An 18463-nucleotide genomic window follows, 5' to 3' on the forward strand; every position below is an offset into this window, starting at 1 on the left:
AAAGCAAGGATGTTAAATTAAAGGTACACTTGCACACTAAGTTTCCTCTTAAATATAATTTCTTCTTTGCTTTTGGATCCTGTTCAATGAATATGCTGCTCCTTTTTTCAAGTCAAATCTTTACTTTATTCATCGTATCTCATCATATTTTATAAACATAAGTCTCAATGTATACTTAGCAGAAAACTAAAGCCACGTATAACAGATTCATAATGAGAATTGGTATAATCATAATATTTTTTTTGATAGGTCAATCGTAACACCAAAATCATAAATGTATTAAATTACTTTTAATTATGCTTACTTAGAATTATAAATCTATCACATTTACTATTATCATTATCGTTTGACCCTAAACAATAAATATGACAAATTCATATTTCTCATATTGTAAGAGTACACTAACTATCAGTATCAATAACATAATTTCAAAATATAAATGAATTAATCATCGTTCGTTCTTCAATCAGTTTGTATTTTTATTTTAGATTGTGCAATGGATCCCACATATCAATATAAGTACGAAACACAGGATAAACAACCATAAATGAAATTCATTGAGACTCACTTTTAAGAGTACCATTCATTTATTATTTTTCTCCTGGTATAAATATGATGATTATGAAAGAATGTAAACAAAAACTAAATTCAACAGAGTGAAAATTTTCCAATGCTATGACAGTATGGGAGTGCATCAATTCCATTTTTGTCATAAACAAACCATTAGAAAATGATATGAAACCCGTGACATAGAACAATATATCATCTAATGTCATGTCAATAGTACTAAAAAATTTTCTTTCCTCCCTGACTAATGAGGACTACAAGAGAGTAAGAGGGGAAGAATTTTAAGTGGAAAAAAATTATAAATTTAGTTTATCAAGCTCATGTTTTGTCAACCAACTATAGAGAGTTAGTTCATGCCATCATAACCCCTGCTCTCTTGTCAATCTCTATATTTCTTCACGTTTGTCATAATTTCTCTCTTTCATTGTGGGTTTGAGAGTAAGCATGGATCAATCCATCCTTGTTTAAAATCCAAATTATTATATAAATGCGTGATTATGTTGGTCCAAAGTTACAGCTAATCTAGAGATTAGCTGTTTCCTGAGTTTCGGCAGCTCTTGCCTTTTTCTTAATGATAAAAGATATTATCCCATGTAAGATCCTTGACGATGTCTCGTAGAGAGGTCAGAAATAATTAGAAAATTTACTTTCTAACATACTAGAAAATATCATTGGTACAGTACTGCAGCATATTTGAACAACTTGTCTACTAAATACACATTAACTTGAACATTTTTCTTTTGAGGTAAAAAAATGAAATTCTTTCTTGTACATCAAAATCCCAGAGAACTTTCACCTTCTTCCTGTCATGTGTTAGTAAGAGTGGCAGTAGATGGAGCTGTTCAAAGGGTTAACTTTGTAATTTGAGCATACCTACTTTTTCAATGGCAACACAGTGCATATGTAGCAATATCAAACATGTGATTGCAGGACTAATAATTGACTTGAAAGATCAGGTTTAGAAAATCAACTCCATGATCGTCCTCCACCATATCCCCTTCCACGATCTCGAAATCCCCCATGACCTGATTAACATACAGATTAAATGTTCGATAAACTCAAAAACATTCATTAACAAGCACAGAAGTGTATGTACAGTTCAGCGAGGATGCACCAGAGAGAAATACAAGTAATGGACCAAGCTTCTTGATTACTTTTCCTTTTATACTTGGTAGTTGGTATTGATTTTTAAACGTATTGATAGTAATAGGAACAAGAACGCCATTTCACTAGCATAGAGAAAACTAACCTGAGGGAGGAGGAGGTGCACCACGACCCATTGCTGCCAGTTCAGGACTAACCTTCTGTCCAGCCTCTTCAAGAATCGCTATAAGTTCTTTTGCAAATCTGGCATTAGCAGCGGTAAAGAAAGTGTATGCAGTTCCTTTCGCTCCAGCTCTTCCAGTTCTACCAATTCGGTGAACATAATCCTCAAGAGATCCAGGAAAATCATAATTTATAACGTATTTCACGTCCTTCACGTCTGCAGTCAAATGACATTGTTAGGAAATACTAAAGACAGCAGTAAAGTTCGTCAAAAGATGAAGCTACAAACTTATGAGACACAACACCCAGTTCCTTGAGCAATCCGAATGAATTCTGGTCCATACAAATCTAGTGTTAGTAGCTTTTATCCTTTTAATAATGAGCAAGAATATTATTTTCCATTCATACATATGAAAGAGCAAACTTAACAAAAAATATATACAAAACAAGAAAGAAGATGATGCATCTGGTAGGTTACCTTTTTTTTTTTTTTAATATATGAACACTTAAATCTGAGGATATTTTCAACAGAGAAACTTGCAGAATAACAAATTATATAGGTAAGCGATATTCTACATGTTCTTCCAGGTTATCCATTACCCACATCCTCATATTTTATCTAATTCTTTGTTGGGAATGAATTGCTTATGTGGTTTCACCTTTTGAGGCGATTTACTGGAATAGGTAAATTCTTTTTTTTTTTTTTTTTTTTCAGTCTCTAACCCTTGCTTTCATCTGGCTTTTTGACCCCGTGCTAATGATATCTTGTCCTGGCATCTGGCTATTGTTTTACACCCTTTTGGGTTATTCTCCCGTGCTAATGAAGGTGTTAAAGGAAGTGTATTAAGCAGCTCTTTGGGAAATCCATACCCATCAACGTCGTCCAGAGGTTTGTTTTGTTTGCCTTCTCATCATAACCGTTTTCTTTCATCCTTTTGAAGTCTCACATAAAACCAACATGGAGTTTCTGTCCAGTCCTCCAAGGGATAGAAGCAAGTTACAGTAGGATTTGGGCGTATTGGCTTTTCAGCAAAATATTTGGTCCTATCAGTAAAGGCACATATTCAGAGTGTTAGGTGGTTCAATACTTCCCTTCGGGTTTTCAACTTCTTCCTTATTTTCAGATATTACTCTGCTTCTGATTGCAGATGATTGAGATCATTATGATACTTTTAGGTTGAGACCCTTATCTTTAGTTCTTATTGTTCCTATTGGAAATTCTGTTGTTCTCAGAATAAATGCACGAGCAGATATCCGGCGACTACTGTAAAAGGTCACACCTTACAATTTTAATATAAAAGACATACCTAAACCACGAGCAGCAACATCGGTAGCCGTCATTATAGGACTCTTGCCAGACCGAAATTCTGAGAGGACCCAATCCCTTTCTGCTTGACTCTTATCACCATGAATTGAAAGTGCAGGCCAACCATCCATGCGAAGCTGTCGGGTAATTTGATCACATCCTTTCTTGGTATCCATAAAGATCAGGATTCGACTCCCATCCATGATATCCTCTAGTAATTTCACCAATCTGGAAAATTAGTCAGTACCATTTACTCTCATCATACCCTGACAGGCTTTTGGGGAATTATGGTCCCCTAAAAAAACAAACGACCACACAAAATACTCACTTGTTATATTTCTGATTTTCAGAGACAATATCAACATGTTGGCGTATGGCATGATTCGCTTTCAGATCTGGAGAACCAATGATGACCTGTGGAAATTAATTTTTTTAAAAAAGAAAAAAGAAGTCAATAACAGCATAAAGAATGCTAAAGACCACCTCCCTACTCTCTCCATAAGAGAGAGAAAACTAATAGATTTATATTTTGGAGAAAGAATCTTCAATTACCATCCACAGCAGTTATCCTGAAAAACAAAACTTTCCTTCATGGTGGAATTCTTTTATGTAATAAAAATGTAAAGATAAATACTGCCATGCTATGGAAAGAGAAGTGAATGAACCTCACTTCTTTCTTAGAGAAGTACAAGGTATATTTTTGCAACATAGACCACATTTATGTCCTTGAAGAGGGTGTATGAGTTAAAGATTTTTTACCTTGTATGGATTGTAAAGAAACTGCCTGGCCAATTGTTCAACTTCTTTAGGCCAGGTAGCACTCCAGTACAACGTTTGTCTATCTGGTCGAATCTGTATTGAAAATAAAATAGCATTTAAGAAAATTTAACAATTTGGCACAACACAATTAAGTGCTATCACCAACTGACCCATAAAAAATGAGCACAAGTAAAGCCACCAAAAACACACATAAATGCCTGGCTCAAAAGCTGGCTATCAACCAGGACTGCACCAGAAGCCAAGAAAATACAATTCAGTTTTAACAAATCTTCTGAACAGTCAGATTGATTTAGAGTCTGCAAATTTATCATACAGAATCTAGTTCCAGGAAATCGTGCAACTTATGTCACCAAGGAACTGAGACGAAAAATGTCACAACTAATAAGTTTTTAATGAATATCAACAGTCAGAATATTTGGTTTGCCCATTTTGAATGAATCTTTTCTTCTCTTAAATAAACTAATTAAAAAAAAAGATTAACAGACGGAATGAACAACATTTACGAGCAAGGAACTTGTACAGCAGTATAAAAGCAAAAAAAAAATGTAAGAGAACAGAGGACAAGAAGAAAACCAACTTGCAAAAGAGCCCAAAACTGTGTTTTTTGAACAAACAAAGTTGTCATTTTTACTTTTTTTCTTTTTTTTTTATTTTTGCAACACCATTTTTACTTGATATTATCTGAAACCTTTACCTTAGATCTATCAAACCTATGAAAATAATTACATACAATATGACAATAATGTGATCAGATTTAGCGTACAAGAACTTAAACCTGTGAAACAATTTTTCGTATTTGAGGGTCAAATCCCATATCTAGCATCCGATCAGCCTCATCCAGCACAAGGTAAGTAACCCTTCGCAAGTTTGTATGATGTGACTCCATCATATCAATCAACCTTCCCGGTGTAGCAATCACAATTTCAACTCCTGGTTTTACAGAAAAAACAGGAGCTAATCTCACTAGGTAGGGTAGTAATTTTTTAAAAAAATAAAAAAAGAGGGGGGATATTCAATTAATCAACCATGAATGTAAGAAGAAAGTGTTCATTGACACCTCAAATTTTGGTTAGGATAAGAGTATGAACATCTTGAACTTAATTCACCATCTACCTTTCTGAAGATCACGCACTTGAGGTCCCTTGGGAACGCCACCGTATATGCATGTGTTCTTAATCTTCGATGATGCACCAAATTTTGTAGCTTCTTGTTGTATTTGAACGGCAAGTTCACGAGTAGGAGCTAGAACTAACACAATCGGACCATCTCCAGGAGCTGAGAAATATTATAAAATGAAAATAAGAAATCAGTTAATTTGAACGTAATGACCACAATTAGACACTTAATAGTTTACACATTATCTCCTTACAAAGAATTGGCTGGGCATTAACATGGACAATTGCAGGCAAAAGGTATGCAAGTGTCTTCCCTGACCCCGTTTCAGCAATACCAATGAGATCTCGACCTTTGAGTGCCATTGGCCATCCTTGCGACTGAATGGGAGTAGGCTCAGTGAAGCCAGCTTTGGCAATTTCTTGCATGACATAATCTGATATGCATAATACGTTAAAAATCTTCGTATGCATTAATTATAAAGAAAATTGAAACTAAACATTAAATAACTCAGGTCATATCAACAATAATGCTCAAACTTCAAAATAGCATCAATCATCTAGAGAATGTGGCAGTAACTGTTGAATTATAACATCAGAAGTCAAATTTTAGTTTGTAAAAATAAGTTCTTTCTTAAGAAAAGTACCAGGAAATCCAACATCGCGGAAAGACTTGACTGGTTTTGGAACATCACGACCTTCTACGGTAATTTCCCTCCTTTGACGATACTCCTCAACCTCTCTCTCTGTCATTGCCGCCACTGATGGAGCCTCAATGTAGAAGTTCTTCTCAAAATGAGGCAATCCATCCAAATCCACCTTTTTTGGGCCCTCAGATGCATAATAATCATTCTTGCTAGAGGAGGATCGAACAGAACTGCTATAGCCTGTAGACCCACCAAAACCTGAATCACTGCAGCAGCCCAAGAGACATATTGAGAGAGAGAGCCACATTATTTAAGGAAAAACAAAATAAAGAATACCAACGTGGTTTATCCTAAGAAGTACAGGGAAGACAATACATCATTTTTCCTAAAAGAATACAACGATACAATCACAAGAAGAAAACATATGAACATTAATTTAAAGATTACTATGATTAATCATATTTTAAGAACTTCACAGATTTGTAAGTTGAAACTTGAAAGGTATACGTGATTATGGTTTTCAGGTTGATTTTGTAAAGAGTTGGCATCTTCTGACAAGGAGAAATATGGAAAAGATTAAACATGGAAGACTGGAGTTGGGAAGTTTATTGATCTTTTGAAGCTACTGGAAAATATTCATGCTAGAGAAATGGTGAGAGCCGAGAGGACTAGGATCTTCGTTTCCATTGTTTCATATTTTTATGAAGAGAATTTTGGAATGGGAAATGCTCTAGAAAAATTTAAGTATTTGATTCTTCAGCTTTTTATTCGGTCCTAAATTCAAAATAAGTCAAATAAGCTTCGGAGGAGATGTCCAATGATGGCTTTAAATCTGTTGATCTCTACTTGAGAGTTGGTGAATTTTTGGATCATCTACTTTTTCACTACCCTCGCAGTAAGGAGTTATGGCACTCTCTCTTCCAAGGCCTATCAAGAATCAATGAAGCACAAACATAGACACTAATACGAGATATAGATATGATAGGATACGGCGATAAGCAATTTCTAAAAAACTAGGATATGGATACATTGAGAATACGGTTTTTTTATATATTTTTTCTAGGTTATATGTAGATTTAACATAAAGATATTAAATGTAATCCACTAAAAAGCATAAAAGGTCAAATTAGTGACAATAGTACAAAATCCAATACATGCACTTAAATACTATACAAAAAACATCATCAGAGATATTGAGATACAATAGAAAAGGTTGGTGGCATGTCGGAGTCAGATTGATCAAAGAAGAAGAACATTAGAGGGAAAGGTACAAAGACAAACAAAGAAGATAAAGTTGAACTGTTGAAGATATTTAAGAGGGTTATTTTTTGCATGACTTGGGGCCTTGGGCTGTGAAGAGGAAAATTATCAAAACACGTTCTTAAGAAAGTCATAAGTAAGAAGAATGGTAAAGATACCGATTTAAAGGACCTCTCAGAACATGGCACAACCATCGTCTTCTACATAAAAGGTAATAAAAAACAAAACTTGAAAGATAGGAAGAGATTGATTTCCATGGATTCATAAAGGTGTCCTTAGAAGCTAAACTGAAATCTTGGTCAAGAGATGAAACCCATACTTACAACCAACAGATGCCACGAAGCATGAGGTTCTAAACAGAACCATCGTAGCTACTTTAAGAGAAATGCCACATTTCTGCGGCACAAATTTCTGATGCTTAAACCACCCACCACAATAGATTGACCCACTTCCCTCCTCCACCTCCTCCCATTAAAAACCTCTCATGATCTTTTCGAAGTGTGCCTTCGGCATGTCAGTTTTTAAATCTGTTCTACAAACGTACTTCTAAAGATTAATCAAGTTGCTTCGTATTACTTAAGCTTCCTATTCCCTAGCCCATATTTTTTAACACTAGATGACTTTGATAATAAATTTAGAAAGATAGCAAAAAGAAACCCAACTGATCAATGAACATAAAACAAGAGAAACAAGATTTATAAATAATTATCAAAACACGTTCACACTCCAAATGAAATGTGGAGGGGGGAAACTTCACTTTAGAAACCAAAAACATCTTCAGGGTAGTCATAGGCTTAGAACGAAATTAAGTACTTTCTGGAATACGGTTTAATCCCTTGCTTTAGGAGTTACGGCACTGTACTACCTAAAGCTCTGGTAACACCTAGGAGTACATCACCGAAAGCCTTTTAATAACTAATCTTTTTGTAATTAATTCCAGTTGGATGTTTCTGGATTCCCCAAATCTTCCTCTAGAAGAAGGAAAGAAAAAACTGCAGCCATAATCGGGATACTATTCAATCAGCTACGATGTAATAAACTTGAAGCAGCAAAATCCCATTACTCAAAATAGCCCTCATCGTGGTGAAAATTAAGCAAGCTCACAAAGCCTAAGTACATTAAAAGGCTTAAAATTCAAAGCAATAAAACCAAAACCCACATTCGAATGCGTTCACATGAAAGGAGGAAGATAGAGTGATACCTTCTACGGTCGCGATAAGAAGTGGGATCGGAGGAGCGGCTGTCGTAGCGACTCATGGCGCCGGAGCTCGCCGGAAAGAAGTTGACGAAGTGGGAATTTAAGGGTTTTAGACGCTGGCTCTGTTCGGTGAAGGCGAAAAGCGAAAAACGAACAACGGAGGACTTTCTGTGCCCTTGGCTCGATCGACTTCGAGGCTTGCTAATCGTACGGCTAAGTTTTTCTTTTCGGCTCACTGCACCTATTACAGGGTGCCACGTACTATAGCGGTGTCTTTCGTATTAATCAGATTTATTGTTCAATTACCTTAATGAAATTAGGATAATTTGGATGAAGGACCGATTAGGTTGCATTTTGCGCGCAGGTTTAGAATCAAAAAAACTTTAGAATGTCAACTTGGAGGCTACGAGGTTTAGATAATCCGGGAGGTATTGTGTTGGTAGTGCAGGTTTTAGAAATAAAATCCAAATTTATAAATCTTGAGCTTGTGAAATATTTTCTTATTTTTTAAATGAGTTCAATCTTATCATCTTAATTATTTTAATATAATTAAATTTAAAATAAATTAAAAAATTTATAACTATATATATATTGAATCTTGAAATAGAGATGTGACTAAAATTATATTTTTATTTAATTTATTATTTTAATAATTTGGTATTTTGATTTTACTAGGTTTTAAAATAAAACTTCGTAGATTTTATCACTTTAACTAGTTTGAAAATGATCGATTCTTTTTATGATACCTTCAAATTGAAATAAACTCTTGAATTCAATTATTGAAAAATTATAGTTTCTTTTTTTTTATCAAATTACATTTGAGGAATTAAACTAAGGGCCTCTTTAGAGTGATTTAGAAAAAAATGTTTGACGGTGGGATCGCTGGAAGTGGTGGCCAAAGGTTGGCCTGCGGCGATCACTAGAGGTAAGGTCTAGAAGTTGGCTGACGAACTTCCTATATTAAATTAGGCAAAAAAAAAAAAGTAACTCATGGCTTTAAATAGTTTACTATTCAAACCTACGAGAACATGGTGGAAGAAGCCAAGGTTGGGCTTAGGATGCCTAACTCATCCAATCTCAAGCCTTGAAACAAACACCCAATCAAAAACATTTTGAAAAGTCAACCGTGATATAGCTCCATTAGAATAAAAGATGTATTCTCTATATTTTAATATAGAAACTGTTGGATTGGTATCCAAAATCTCTTTGTTCTCGTAGTTTGTAAACTTGTATAAACAAATTGTTATTAATAAAATAAACGTTATTTCGTTTGTGTATTAACTTAATCCAATAAATTAAGATCCAAGATTATTTTATGTAACTTGAACATGCATGTGGTTGAGATATAAGTGGATCATGTTTAAGAAATAACCTAAATGGTTTATAGTAAATGGCAGATAAGGTTGGATGTCTTGTCCTGGTGACACTACAAATATGGGCCACTTTATAATTGTTACAGTTGTTGTAAAGTGTTACAAATGATTGATCCTAACCATTCATGGGGAGACATGTGAGTGAGAGTATCTTATACAAAGAATTTGTATAAGACCGAACCACGAAATAATTAGTCTTTCTTTATAATGTCATCAACTAAAAAGACTTACATTTCACTAAGATGACCATAAGTAACTTGACCTTAATCCTAAGTGAGTTATGAACTCCTGCATATAAAGGCAATCCTTTGATCTGTATGGGTGAGAGTGGTCAAGTTCATCGACTCAATATGCCTACCATTTTAGAGATTTGTTTGAGTAGAGAGCTTTAAACATAGTTATACTAGATGGAATTATTCCTTTAAAGGATCTTGAACAATAAGGGCCCTCACCCTCTCATTGACTAGAGATAGGTCTAATTTAGAGTAGGACTATATCTAATTGTTCATTAAAGAAATTAGTGGTATTTAAGAAGTTAGATGTAACTAGAGAGGTAAAACAATAATTTGACCCAACTATAGTTACGAGCAATTTATGAAGGGTCAACTTACTGTTGATTGGTTATATTTATGGATACAAAAATATATCTACAGTGCTAAGAGTCCAGTTGTCAGTCTTTGGTGGAATGACCGAAATTAATGAATGTTGATTAATTAAATTAAATAATTAATCTCATATCATTGGAGCTTCTAATCTGTAGGTCCATAAGGTCCCCTTACTGACTCGATAAGGATTAAATGAGAATCAATTAATTTTAGATTAAATTTAAATTGTTCAAATTAATTAAAGGAAAGTTGATTATATGAGATGCAATTAATATAATGTATATGGATATATTAAAATATTAAGTTTAATGAGAGAGATAAATATCTGAATATGATTAATGTATTAATTATATGAATGAGATTCATATAAAAACCACAGGTTAAATTAATATGAATATGATTCATATTAAAACTATAGATTATACGAAAATATGTAAAGTTAGATTATATTATATATAATATGATATAAATTATAGGTTATATTATATGAGATATAATATAATGTTTTAATTTAATTATATTATTTTAATATAATTAAAGAGAGTTATTTTATGTGATGAAGAGAGTTATGAAAATAACTTCCCTCAACTCTTTCATATATAGGATCACAAAGGGATTTTTTTATAGTGGATGAACATACGTGAATAAAAAAAAGTGGTGAACCCTCTCTGCACTTTTCCTTCCTCTCTGTAAAACTCTCTCAAATAATTCTCTTCCAATTTTCTCACCAAAATCAATAAGAAGAGCCCACAACTCTTTGATTCTCACCTCGAGAATAATAAGGAAGACTTCGGTGGTGGTGTCCAAGAGTTTCTGCATTCTTGTTGTGTTCATGGAAGAAGGTCCTGTGAGTAGAAGACGAGTTCATGATCATTAGGAGAGGAGTACGTGAAGAATGATTTCTTCAAAGTTAAGTGTTTACTCTTCCCTTTCCCCTCTGTACGTTTTAGAAAGCATGCTTAGAATTTTGTTTATTGTTCTATGTTTTCTCTAGTTTTAATTTTGTTCTGAAAAGAATTCATTGACACAAAAGCGTTCATACGCTTCCGCACTGGGATTCCATACCTTCAATTAATGTTAGAGCCAAATTATGTCTCTGAATTTATTTTTGAAAACGAAAATCAGAGAAATGGTGGGTATTGCACTGCATTGTGAATGTTGATTTGCAAATTAGATGTTTTCAAAACTTGGCACTTTAGATTTACTGGTTAAATTGTTTAAAGTTGTAAGGGCCATTGTTTTAGGCATTTAAATTCCTGCTCGAGTTTGTAAGTCTATGTCGATCGTGATGCAAGTGTTGCTGAGAATATCAGTGCAATTTCAAGCAAAGACAGACTAGTTTTGAAGCAGAAATTGCATTCTATGCTAGAGCGAAATGGGAGAGCATTGCAATGCTGCCTTTTACGCTATAGCACAGAAGGGCCAACATTGCAACCCTCCAGTCGAGCGTTGCTACACTAAAACATTATCCAGACTAACGTCGCAACGCTTCAGCCGTGCGTAACGACGCTAGAGCGATTTCCAGACTAGCGTTGCGATGCTACAACCGAGCGTTGCAATGCTCCAAGACGGTCACACGTGCACGACCAACGGTTTGAAAAGTCGTGAGTTCGAGGCTGACGTGGTGCAACAGTCATTTTTTACCCATTTTTTTCTAATTTTATGTAGTTTATTTGCTTATTAATTAATATAAGTGTTATATTAATTTAATTAATTTTTAGGAGTGTCAATTTTTTTATCCAATTTTGTTGTTTAATTAATTTTACATGTGATATATGATTAATTTAAATGTTGCATGATGTAGGTCATATAGTTTAAAATTTCACCATAGGATAAACATTTGTCATGCATCATATTTAATATAATTGTTATATTATATAGTTACATGATATTATAAGTATGCCCATACATCATATTGAATATAAATGTTATATTATATGATTGCATATATCATTTACATAAGTGTTATATTATATAAAATGAAAATGGATGTGTTTTATTTTCATTAGTTTATAATATAAATGTTATATTATATAAAATGAAAATGGAATTGCATTGAGCATGACATTACTTAATTAATCTGATTGTTATCTTTAATTAATTTCATTAGGTGCATGATTATAGGTTTTAATTATTTCATTAATTTATAAATGTTATAAGTTTGATAATTAGAATTAAAATCTATAATCAACAGTTGCATGTCAACATGGATTTCAATTAGTTTGAAATGGTTTAAAATTAATTTCACCTAAACCTATATTCAAATATCACTAACATGATTAGAAATAAGTTAATTTTTTATTTTATTTTTAATAGGATTAATAAAAGATTAAGTTTATAGAATAATTGTCTATAAGGGACCTTTGTCTAAGAAAGGTTATGTTTAAGGTTGGGGTATTTAAGCTGACAAAAATGGAACTAGAGATGTCCACGGGGTGGGGCGGGGATGGAAAAGCCCTCCCTGTCCCTACCCCCACCCTCTATTCCATTCCCCGTCCCCGTGAATTTCTCCGCGGGGAATGGGGTGGGGATTACGTGGGGATCAGGTTCCCCGCAGGAAAATTTTCTTTAAACATATCCAATACAACTTTCATTTAAATAAAATATTATCAATTTTGGTAATAAAAAAAGTTGGAAATGTCCTAGAACTCGCAGTTCATAAAATTCATGTTAAACATTTTATTTATCAATAAAATATTATTGAGTATCTTATTCGATAAGTTGTTGATATTGCATTCTATTATGAAAATCCAATAAATATATCAATGGCTATAGTATGAATACTTTAATTCTATGTAGTGCATAAACAGGATCAAGTTAATAGTATATAACTTAAATGGTCTATAAGTATATGGATGAAATTGGGTATCTCATTGATGCGTTGGTTTACCATGCGATGTAAGGATGTGTGGATGCGATGATCATGCAAGTTTTCCTAATAAAGGCCAAGTATAAGCCTTCTTAGGGTCCTGGTAAGTCCAGGGTCGAACGCAGGGATTACTAAATAGAGATGTGCGACGGACTTTCTGATCCTATTGCGATGGTGATAAAGAAGTAGATGGTGATTTAACTTAGATCTTCTAATGCAGTGGAATTAAATACGGAGCGATGAAAGGGTGGTGTTGTAACAAGTATGCGATGAAGGGGTTGAAAAGAGATTTAGCTAGCATTTCTTAAGATTTTGTTCAAGTCATGCGATCATGCTATACACAAATATTAAGCACTACATTTCTCAATGCATAATGCCACATTTTCTATTTCTAGGATGCATGCAATGTGTATGGAATGTAGCAGATAAAACTTATTTCTAAGTCTCTACTCTTGTGTATGTGATCTAATTCGACTCTCTCAAGCCTATATTCTGTCTTCAAACTACTCTCTCAAGTACTTCAAATGATGAATGAAGCATACATAAGACAAGATGATCGCATAAAGTGCATAGCTTAAGTCATTTTAGCTAAGTACTTCTCAACTCATTCACAAATTTAGTTACTCATGCATGGTATGAAGAGATTGAACATAAATTGAAATGAATTTTCCATTTTTGCAAATAAAGTATTTGAGTACAAAACAATAAATGGTGTAAGAAGTATCAAGCCATGTAAGCAATGTCTTGCTTCCTCTGGCTTTTTACACTACTCTTATCACTTCAACTCTTTCTCAAATTGTAGAATCTTGCTCTCGTAAGGGTTAGGTGTCTCTCCTTCGTGTTATTTCCGGCAGCCTCTCGACCTCTTCGAAAATTAATTTCTTCTCAAGAATCCCCTTCCCTCGGCTTTGCCTTGCTTCCTCGCGTGCTCCCTTTTTTGGTTTGGTAGCATTAGGTATTTATAGAATTCTTAGGCAAAGCAGTTCTTCTCATTAATGATTGCGTGGATGGCCAGCATTAATTTTCATACCCTGTTGCGCCGTCTGATAATCACCAAAAGTTCAATGTATTTGCAATGATATGGCCTTTCAATGACCGTCAACTATATTTCCGAATTGACCGTCATCAGCTTTATGTCCCATCATATTATGTTGTTGTCTTTATGTAAAGTCTTTATCCGATCATGATCACAAACTCAAACGTGTCATCGCATTGTGCCCTTGGATTGCAAACTCAAACTATGCCATTGCATTTTACCTGCACAGAATAACGCAATTTAACTGTTTTTATGAGATGAGCGTCAGCGATCGCAATTTTCTTTTAGTTTGTCGCATTCAATCGTAATATTGCCTATTTTACCATCGTTTTCTCCCATTGTTTTAATAATTTGAGCTTTAATATGTATTTCTACCAGTTATCACACTCTCAAATTTAAAACAATGTTTGTCCTCAAGCATAAACTAAAGATTTCTCAAAATTTCAATCGTCTTCACCCTGCCTAGGCTTCTCATGGTGCCTTATTCAAATTGCTGAACCAATGTCTTATTAATTTCTATCCTAATCTCTTCCTAAAATATTTCTAACCTTTAGGGACCGTGAGTTTAATCTTCAAAAAAATCTTTACTCATTTCCCAGGACATCGCATGATTTATTTCAAATTTTATCAAACCGGGGTGTTCAAGCAATATCGGTCTTTGCATGATTCAAATATTCGTTTTGTGATCTTGGGCTGATCCGAGTGCCTAGCCTTCATTTTGGCTTGCCCTTATGGGTGTCATGCGGACATCCAACTACGAGCGAGACACTCTTTTCAGTCAAAACTCATGCCCATCTCTTTATTTGGCAGCGGAGTTGCTGATCACTTAGCTTCTGCGTTGATCATGATTCCCTCCTTCATTTTGGCTTGCCCCCACGGGTGTCATGCGGACATCCAACTACAAGCGGGATATGATCTCAACGATATATATATATTTTTAAAATTGAAATGAAGTTTTGAAAATAATGAGGCTGAAAACAACACCCCCCCCCCCCTAAATTTAACACGCAGCAATGTCCTCATTGCTGAAGATGAAATAATTCATGCGATGGACTCAGAAAATTTTGTAAATATGTTTAAAGTAAAGTTGGTTGACCACTAAATTTTAGAAATGTTTTGTGAATCGATTTTCCTGAAATTAATCTGACGCTAGTTCATGTGATAAGAAAAGATGCATATATTTCACATTGAAGTCATAATGGGCAAAGGATGAATGCGGCGACCAAATTAAGTAATAAAAAATTCATAATTGGGCCAAACGAGAGAGAATACGATAGTAGAATTCATCAATATTAAATTGAAAGTGAGAAATATAAAAAATTAAATAAGATGAGGCAAGAAAGGACACAACCCCCAAATTTAATTTCTCGCCTGCATCATTTTGATCGCATCCTTTCCTGTGATGGGCAGATAATTTTTTTTTTAAAAAAAATTGAAAGCTCCACCGATCGCATGTTTTAAGCCCATCGCATTACTCCGTTGCATTCATTTATTGTGATCAAAATGATGAAATAAAAAATATTAGAAGTATAAAAAAAAAAAGTTGACAATCACAAAGAGTAGTAAATATGCAGAAAGTAAAATAGATTCTTGAAAGAAAAACAAAAAGGATATACTTCATCCCAGATGAATGTATGTCGCTTATCATCATAGGGACTGCATGTTTCGTCTTTATTCTGGCTTACCTAAGTCAATGGAGGTTTTCTCGCATTGGAAATCTCCTCCATGATACATCTTTACTCTTTATCCATTCACTTTAAATACGTTGGTTCCATCTTCGTTGGTCAATTCCACCACTCCGTACGGGAATACTTTCTTGATTATGAAAGGCCCAGACCAACATGACTTCAGTTTTCCAGGAAAGAGACGCAACCTAGAGTTGAACAGTAATACCCTTTGACCTACCTTGAGGTTTTTCTCGCAAAAATGCTTATCATGCCATCGCTTGGTGCATTCTTTGTAAATTTTGGAATTCTCATACGCTTGTAATCTCCACCCGTCCAACTCTAGTAGCTGAAGTTTTCTCTCTTCTCCTGCAACCTTAAAATCAAAGTTAAGTTTCTTAACTGCCCTCATCGCCTTATATTCTAGTACCAACGGCAGATGACAAGCCTTTCCAAATACCAACGCATATGGTGACATGCCTATGGGTGTTTTATAAGCAGTTTGATATGCCCACAAGGCATCATCCAGTTTCATGGCCCAATCTTTCCATGATGGGTTCACCACCTTCTCTAAGATTAATTTGATTTCTCTGTTAGAAACCCCTGCTTGCCCATTTGTTTGGGGGTGATATGCGATGGTGATCTTATGGTGGACATTATATTTGATCAACAGTTTACGAACAATGCGATTCACAAAGTAGGTCCCTTCATCACTTATTATGGCACGTATGGTGCCAAAACGAGTGAAACAGCTTCAATCCATTTGGAAACATAGTCGACAACCAATAGAATGTATTTATGACCATTTGATGAAGGAAATGGTCTCATAAAATCTATTCCCTAGACGTTGAATAGCTCTACCTATAATATGATGTTCATTGGCATTGCATTTTTTTCTGAAATGCTTCCAGTGTGTTGGCACTTATCACATTTCATGGAGAATTCTCGTGCGTCCTTAAACAGAGTGGGCTAGTAATACCCACATTGCAAAACTTTTGTTGTTGTGCGCTGTCCACCGAAATGCCCTCCATATGGTGATTCATGACATTGAAACAATATGTGATGGAAAGCAGTTTCTAGAACACAGAGTCTCAATATCTAGTCTGGTCCCCTTTTGTAGAGATTCGGATCGTCCCAGTAGTAAAATTTGCATTCATGAATGAGCCTTTTCTTTTGATGGGGTGTATAGTTTTTAGGGAATTATTTGCAGACCAGGAAGACAACAATATTATACAGGGTAGTTCTTCAATTTTAAGCAACTGTTCATCAGGAAATGAGGCGTTCACCTCCTACTGGATGCGATCCACTTCTAGATTCTATAATCGTGATAAATGGTCAGCGACCTGGTTCTCTGTTCCCTTTCGGTCGATTATTTCCATATTAAATTTTTGGAGTAAGAGAATCCATCGGATTAGTCTAGGCTTCGCATCAAGAGAATCCATCGGATTAGTCTAGGCTTCGCATCTTTTTTTGTCATCAAATATCTTATCGCAAAGTGGTCTATGTGGAATATCACTTTTGATCCCAACAAGTAAGATCTGAATTTTTCAATCGCAAAAATTACCGCTAAAAGTTCCTTCTCGGTGGTGTTGTAATTCGCCTATGTGGAGTTTAATGTTCTGCTAGCATATGTGATGGGGTGTAACATTCTCTTTACTTTTTGTGCCAAGACTGCCCCCATCCGCTGGCATCACACATCAGTTCGAATGGCTTTGCCCAATCGGGTGCGATCAGAATCTGCGCTGTAGTCAAAGCGTCCTTTAGTGTTTTGAATGCAGTGAGGCAGTGTGAATGAAAATCAAATGGTCTATCAGCTTCCAACAACGCATTCAAAGGTCGAACGATTTTGAAAAAGTCTCTTACAAACCTTCTGTAAAACCCAGCGTGTCCTAGGAAACTCCTCAAAGCTTTCACATTCGTTAGAGGTGGAAGTTTTTCTATAGCTTCAATTTTTGCTTTGTCCACCTCTAACCCATTTCTTGAAACCTTGTGCCTGGGCACAATTCCTTCTTTGACCATAAAATGGCACTTTTTCCCATTTCAACACCAGATTAGTTTCTCTACATCTTTTCAGTATTCTCTCCAGGTTTTGCAAACAGATTTAATATCTTTGCCCATAGACTAAGAAATCATCCATAAAGATTTTGACTGAGTCTTCAAGGTACTCGGAGAAGATCGTCATCATACACCTTTGAAACGTACTGGGACATTGCATAATCCAAAAGGCATATGACAAAAGGCGAACGTTCCATATGGACATATGAACGTGGTCTTTTCTTAATCCTCTAGTGCGATCATAATTTGGTTATAGCCTGTGTACCCATCAAGAAAGCAGAAATAATCATTCCTCGCTAATCAGTCGAGCATTTGATCAATTAAAGGCAAAGGGAAATGATCTTTCTTTGTCGCCGCGTTGAGTTTCCTATAGTCCATACAAATCTACCAACTCGTGACGGTTCTCATGGGGATCAATTCATTGTTTGCGTTAAGAACTATTGTCATCCCACCCTTCTTGGGACACACCCTGCACGGGGCTGACCCACGTGCTATCTGTGATAAGGTAGATAATGTCAGCATCTAACCATTTGATGATTTCTTTTTTTACAACCTTCTTCATCGCATGGTTTAGTCTATGCTAAGGTTCTATTGAGCCCTTTTGATTTTCTTCAAGCCGGATTCGATGCATGCAATACGTCGGGCTAATACCTCTGATGTCTTCAAGCATCCATCCGATTGCTCTAATATATTTCTTTAGAACACTGAGCAATGCGGTTTCTTTT

At 35.0% G+C, this 18463-nt stretch overlaps 2 protein-coding genes and 1 long non-coding RNA gene across 3 annotated transcripts; 1 reads left to right on the forward strand and 2 right to left on the reverse strand.

Moving 5' to 3' along the window:
• Positions 1-1198: 1198 nt before the first annotated feature.
• Positions 1199-8559, reverse strand: RH20 (DEA(D/H)-box RNA helicase family protein). The gene is made up of 10 exons (XM_039048027.2): positions 8140-8559; positions 5679-5944; positions 5289-5468; positions 5033-5194; positions 4695-4849; positions 3899-3991; positions 3468-3553; positions 3141-3367; positions 1817-2050; positions 1199-1592 (listed from the first exon to the last, which is right to left on the reverse strand). Exons 1-10 carry the CDS (start codon positions 8193-8195, stop codon positions 1534-1536), a joined length of 1518 nt encoding a protein of 505 aa, XP_038903955.1. The 5' UTR covers positions 8196-8559; the 3' UTR covers positions 1199-1533.
• On the forward strand, positions 2586-3283 carry LOC150038697 (uncharacterized). Its single transcript, XR_016531512.1, has 3 exons — positions 2586-2722; positions 2809-2909; positions 3067-3283. It is a non-coding gene; the product is annotated as an uncharacterized LOC150038697 (long non-coding RNA).
• A 7203-nt stretch (positions 8560-15762) lies between the features above and the next one.
• On the reverse strand, positions 15763-16218 carry LOC150038698 (uncharacterized). Its single transcript, XM_090314176.1, has one exon. The coding sequence runs from the start codon at positions 16216-16218 to the stop codon at positions 15763-15765; it is 456 nt and encodes a 151-aa protein (XP_090170302.1).
• Between the last annotated feature and the right edge of the window lie 2245 nt (positions 16219-18463).

Source organism: Benincasa hispida, chromosome 1 (genome assembly GCF_027475165.1).
Source record: "Benincasa hispida cultivar pf3 chromosome 1, pf3_genome.v1.1, whole genome shotgun sequence".
NCBI lineage: Eukaryota > Viridiplantae > Streptophyta > Magnoliopsida > Cucurbitales > Cucurbitaceae > Benincasa > Benincasa hispida.

Bases quoted from the DNA above. Each gene is read 5' to 3' on its own strand.
- RH20 (XM_039048027.2), bottom strand. From the start codon at position 8,195: ATGAGTCGCTACGACAGCCGCTCCTCCGATCCCACTTCTTATCGCGAC. The intron at 5,945-8,139 runs GTATCACTCTAT...GGGCTGCTGCAG, and splicing joins TCTTATCGCGACCGTAGAAG to TGATTCAGGTTTTGGTGGGT. The intron at 3,368-3,467 runs GTGAGTATTTTG...CTAATTTTCCAG, and splicing joins GAAAATCAGAAATATAACAA to ATTGGTGAAATTACTAGAGG.
- LOC150038698 (XM_090314176.1), bottom strand. From the start codon at position 16,218: ATGAAACTGGATGATGCCTTGTGGGCATATCAAACTGCTTATAAAACA.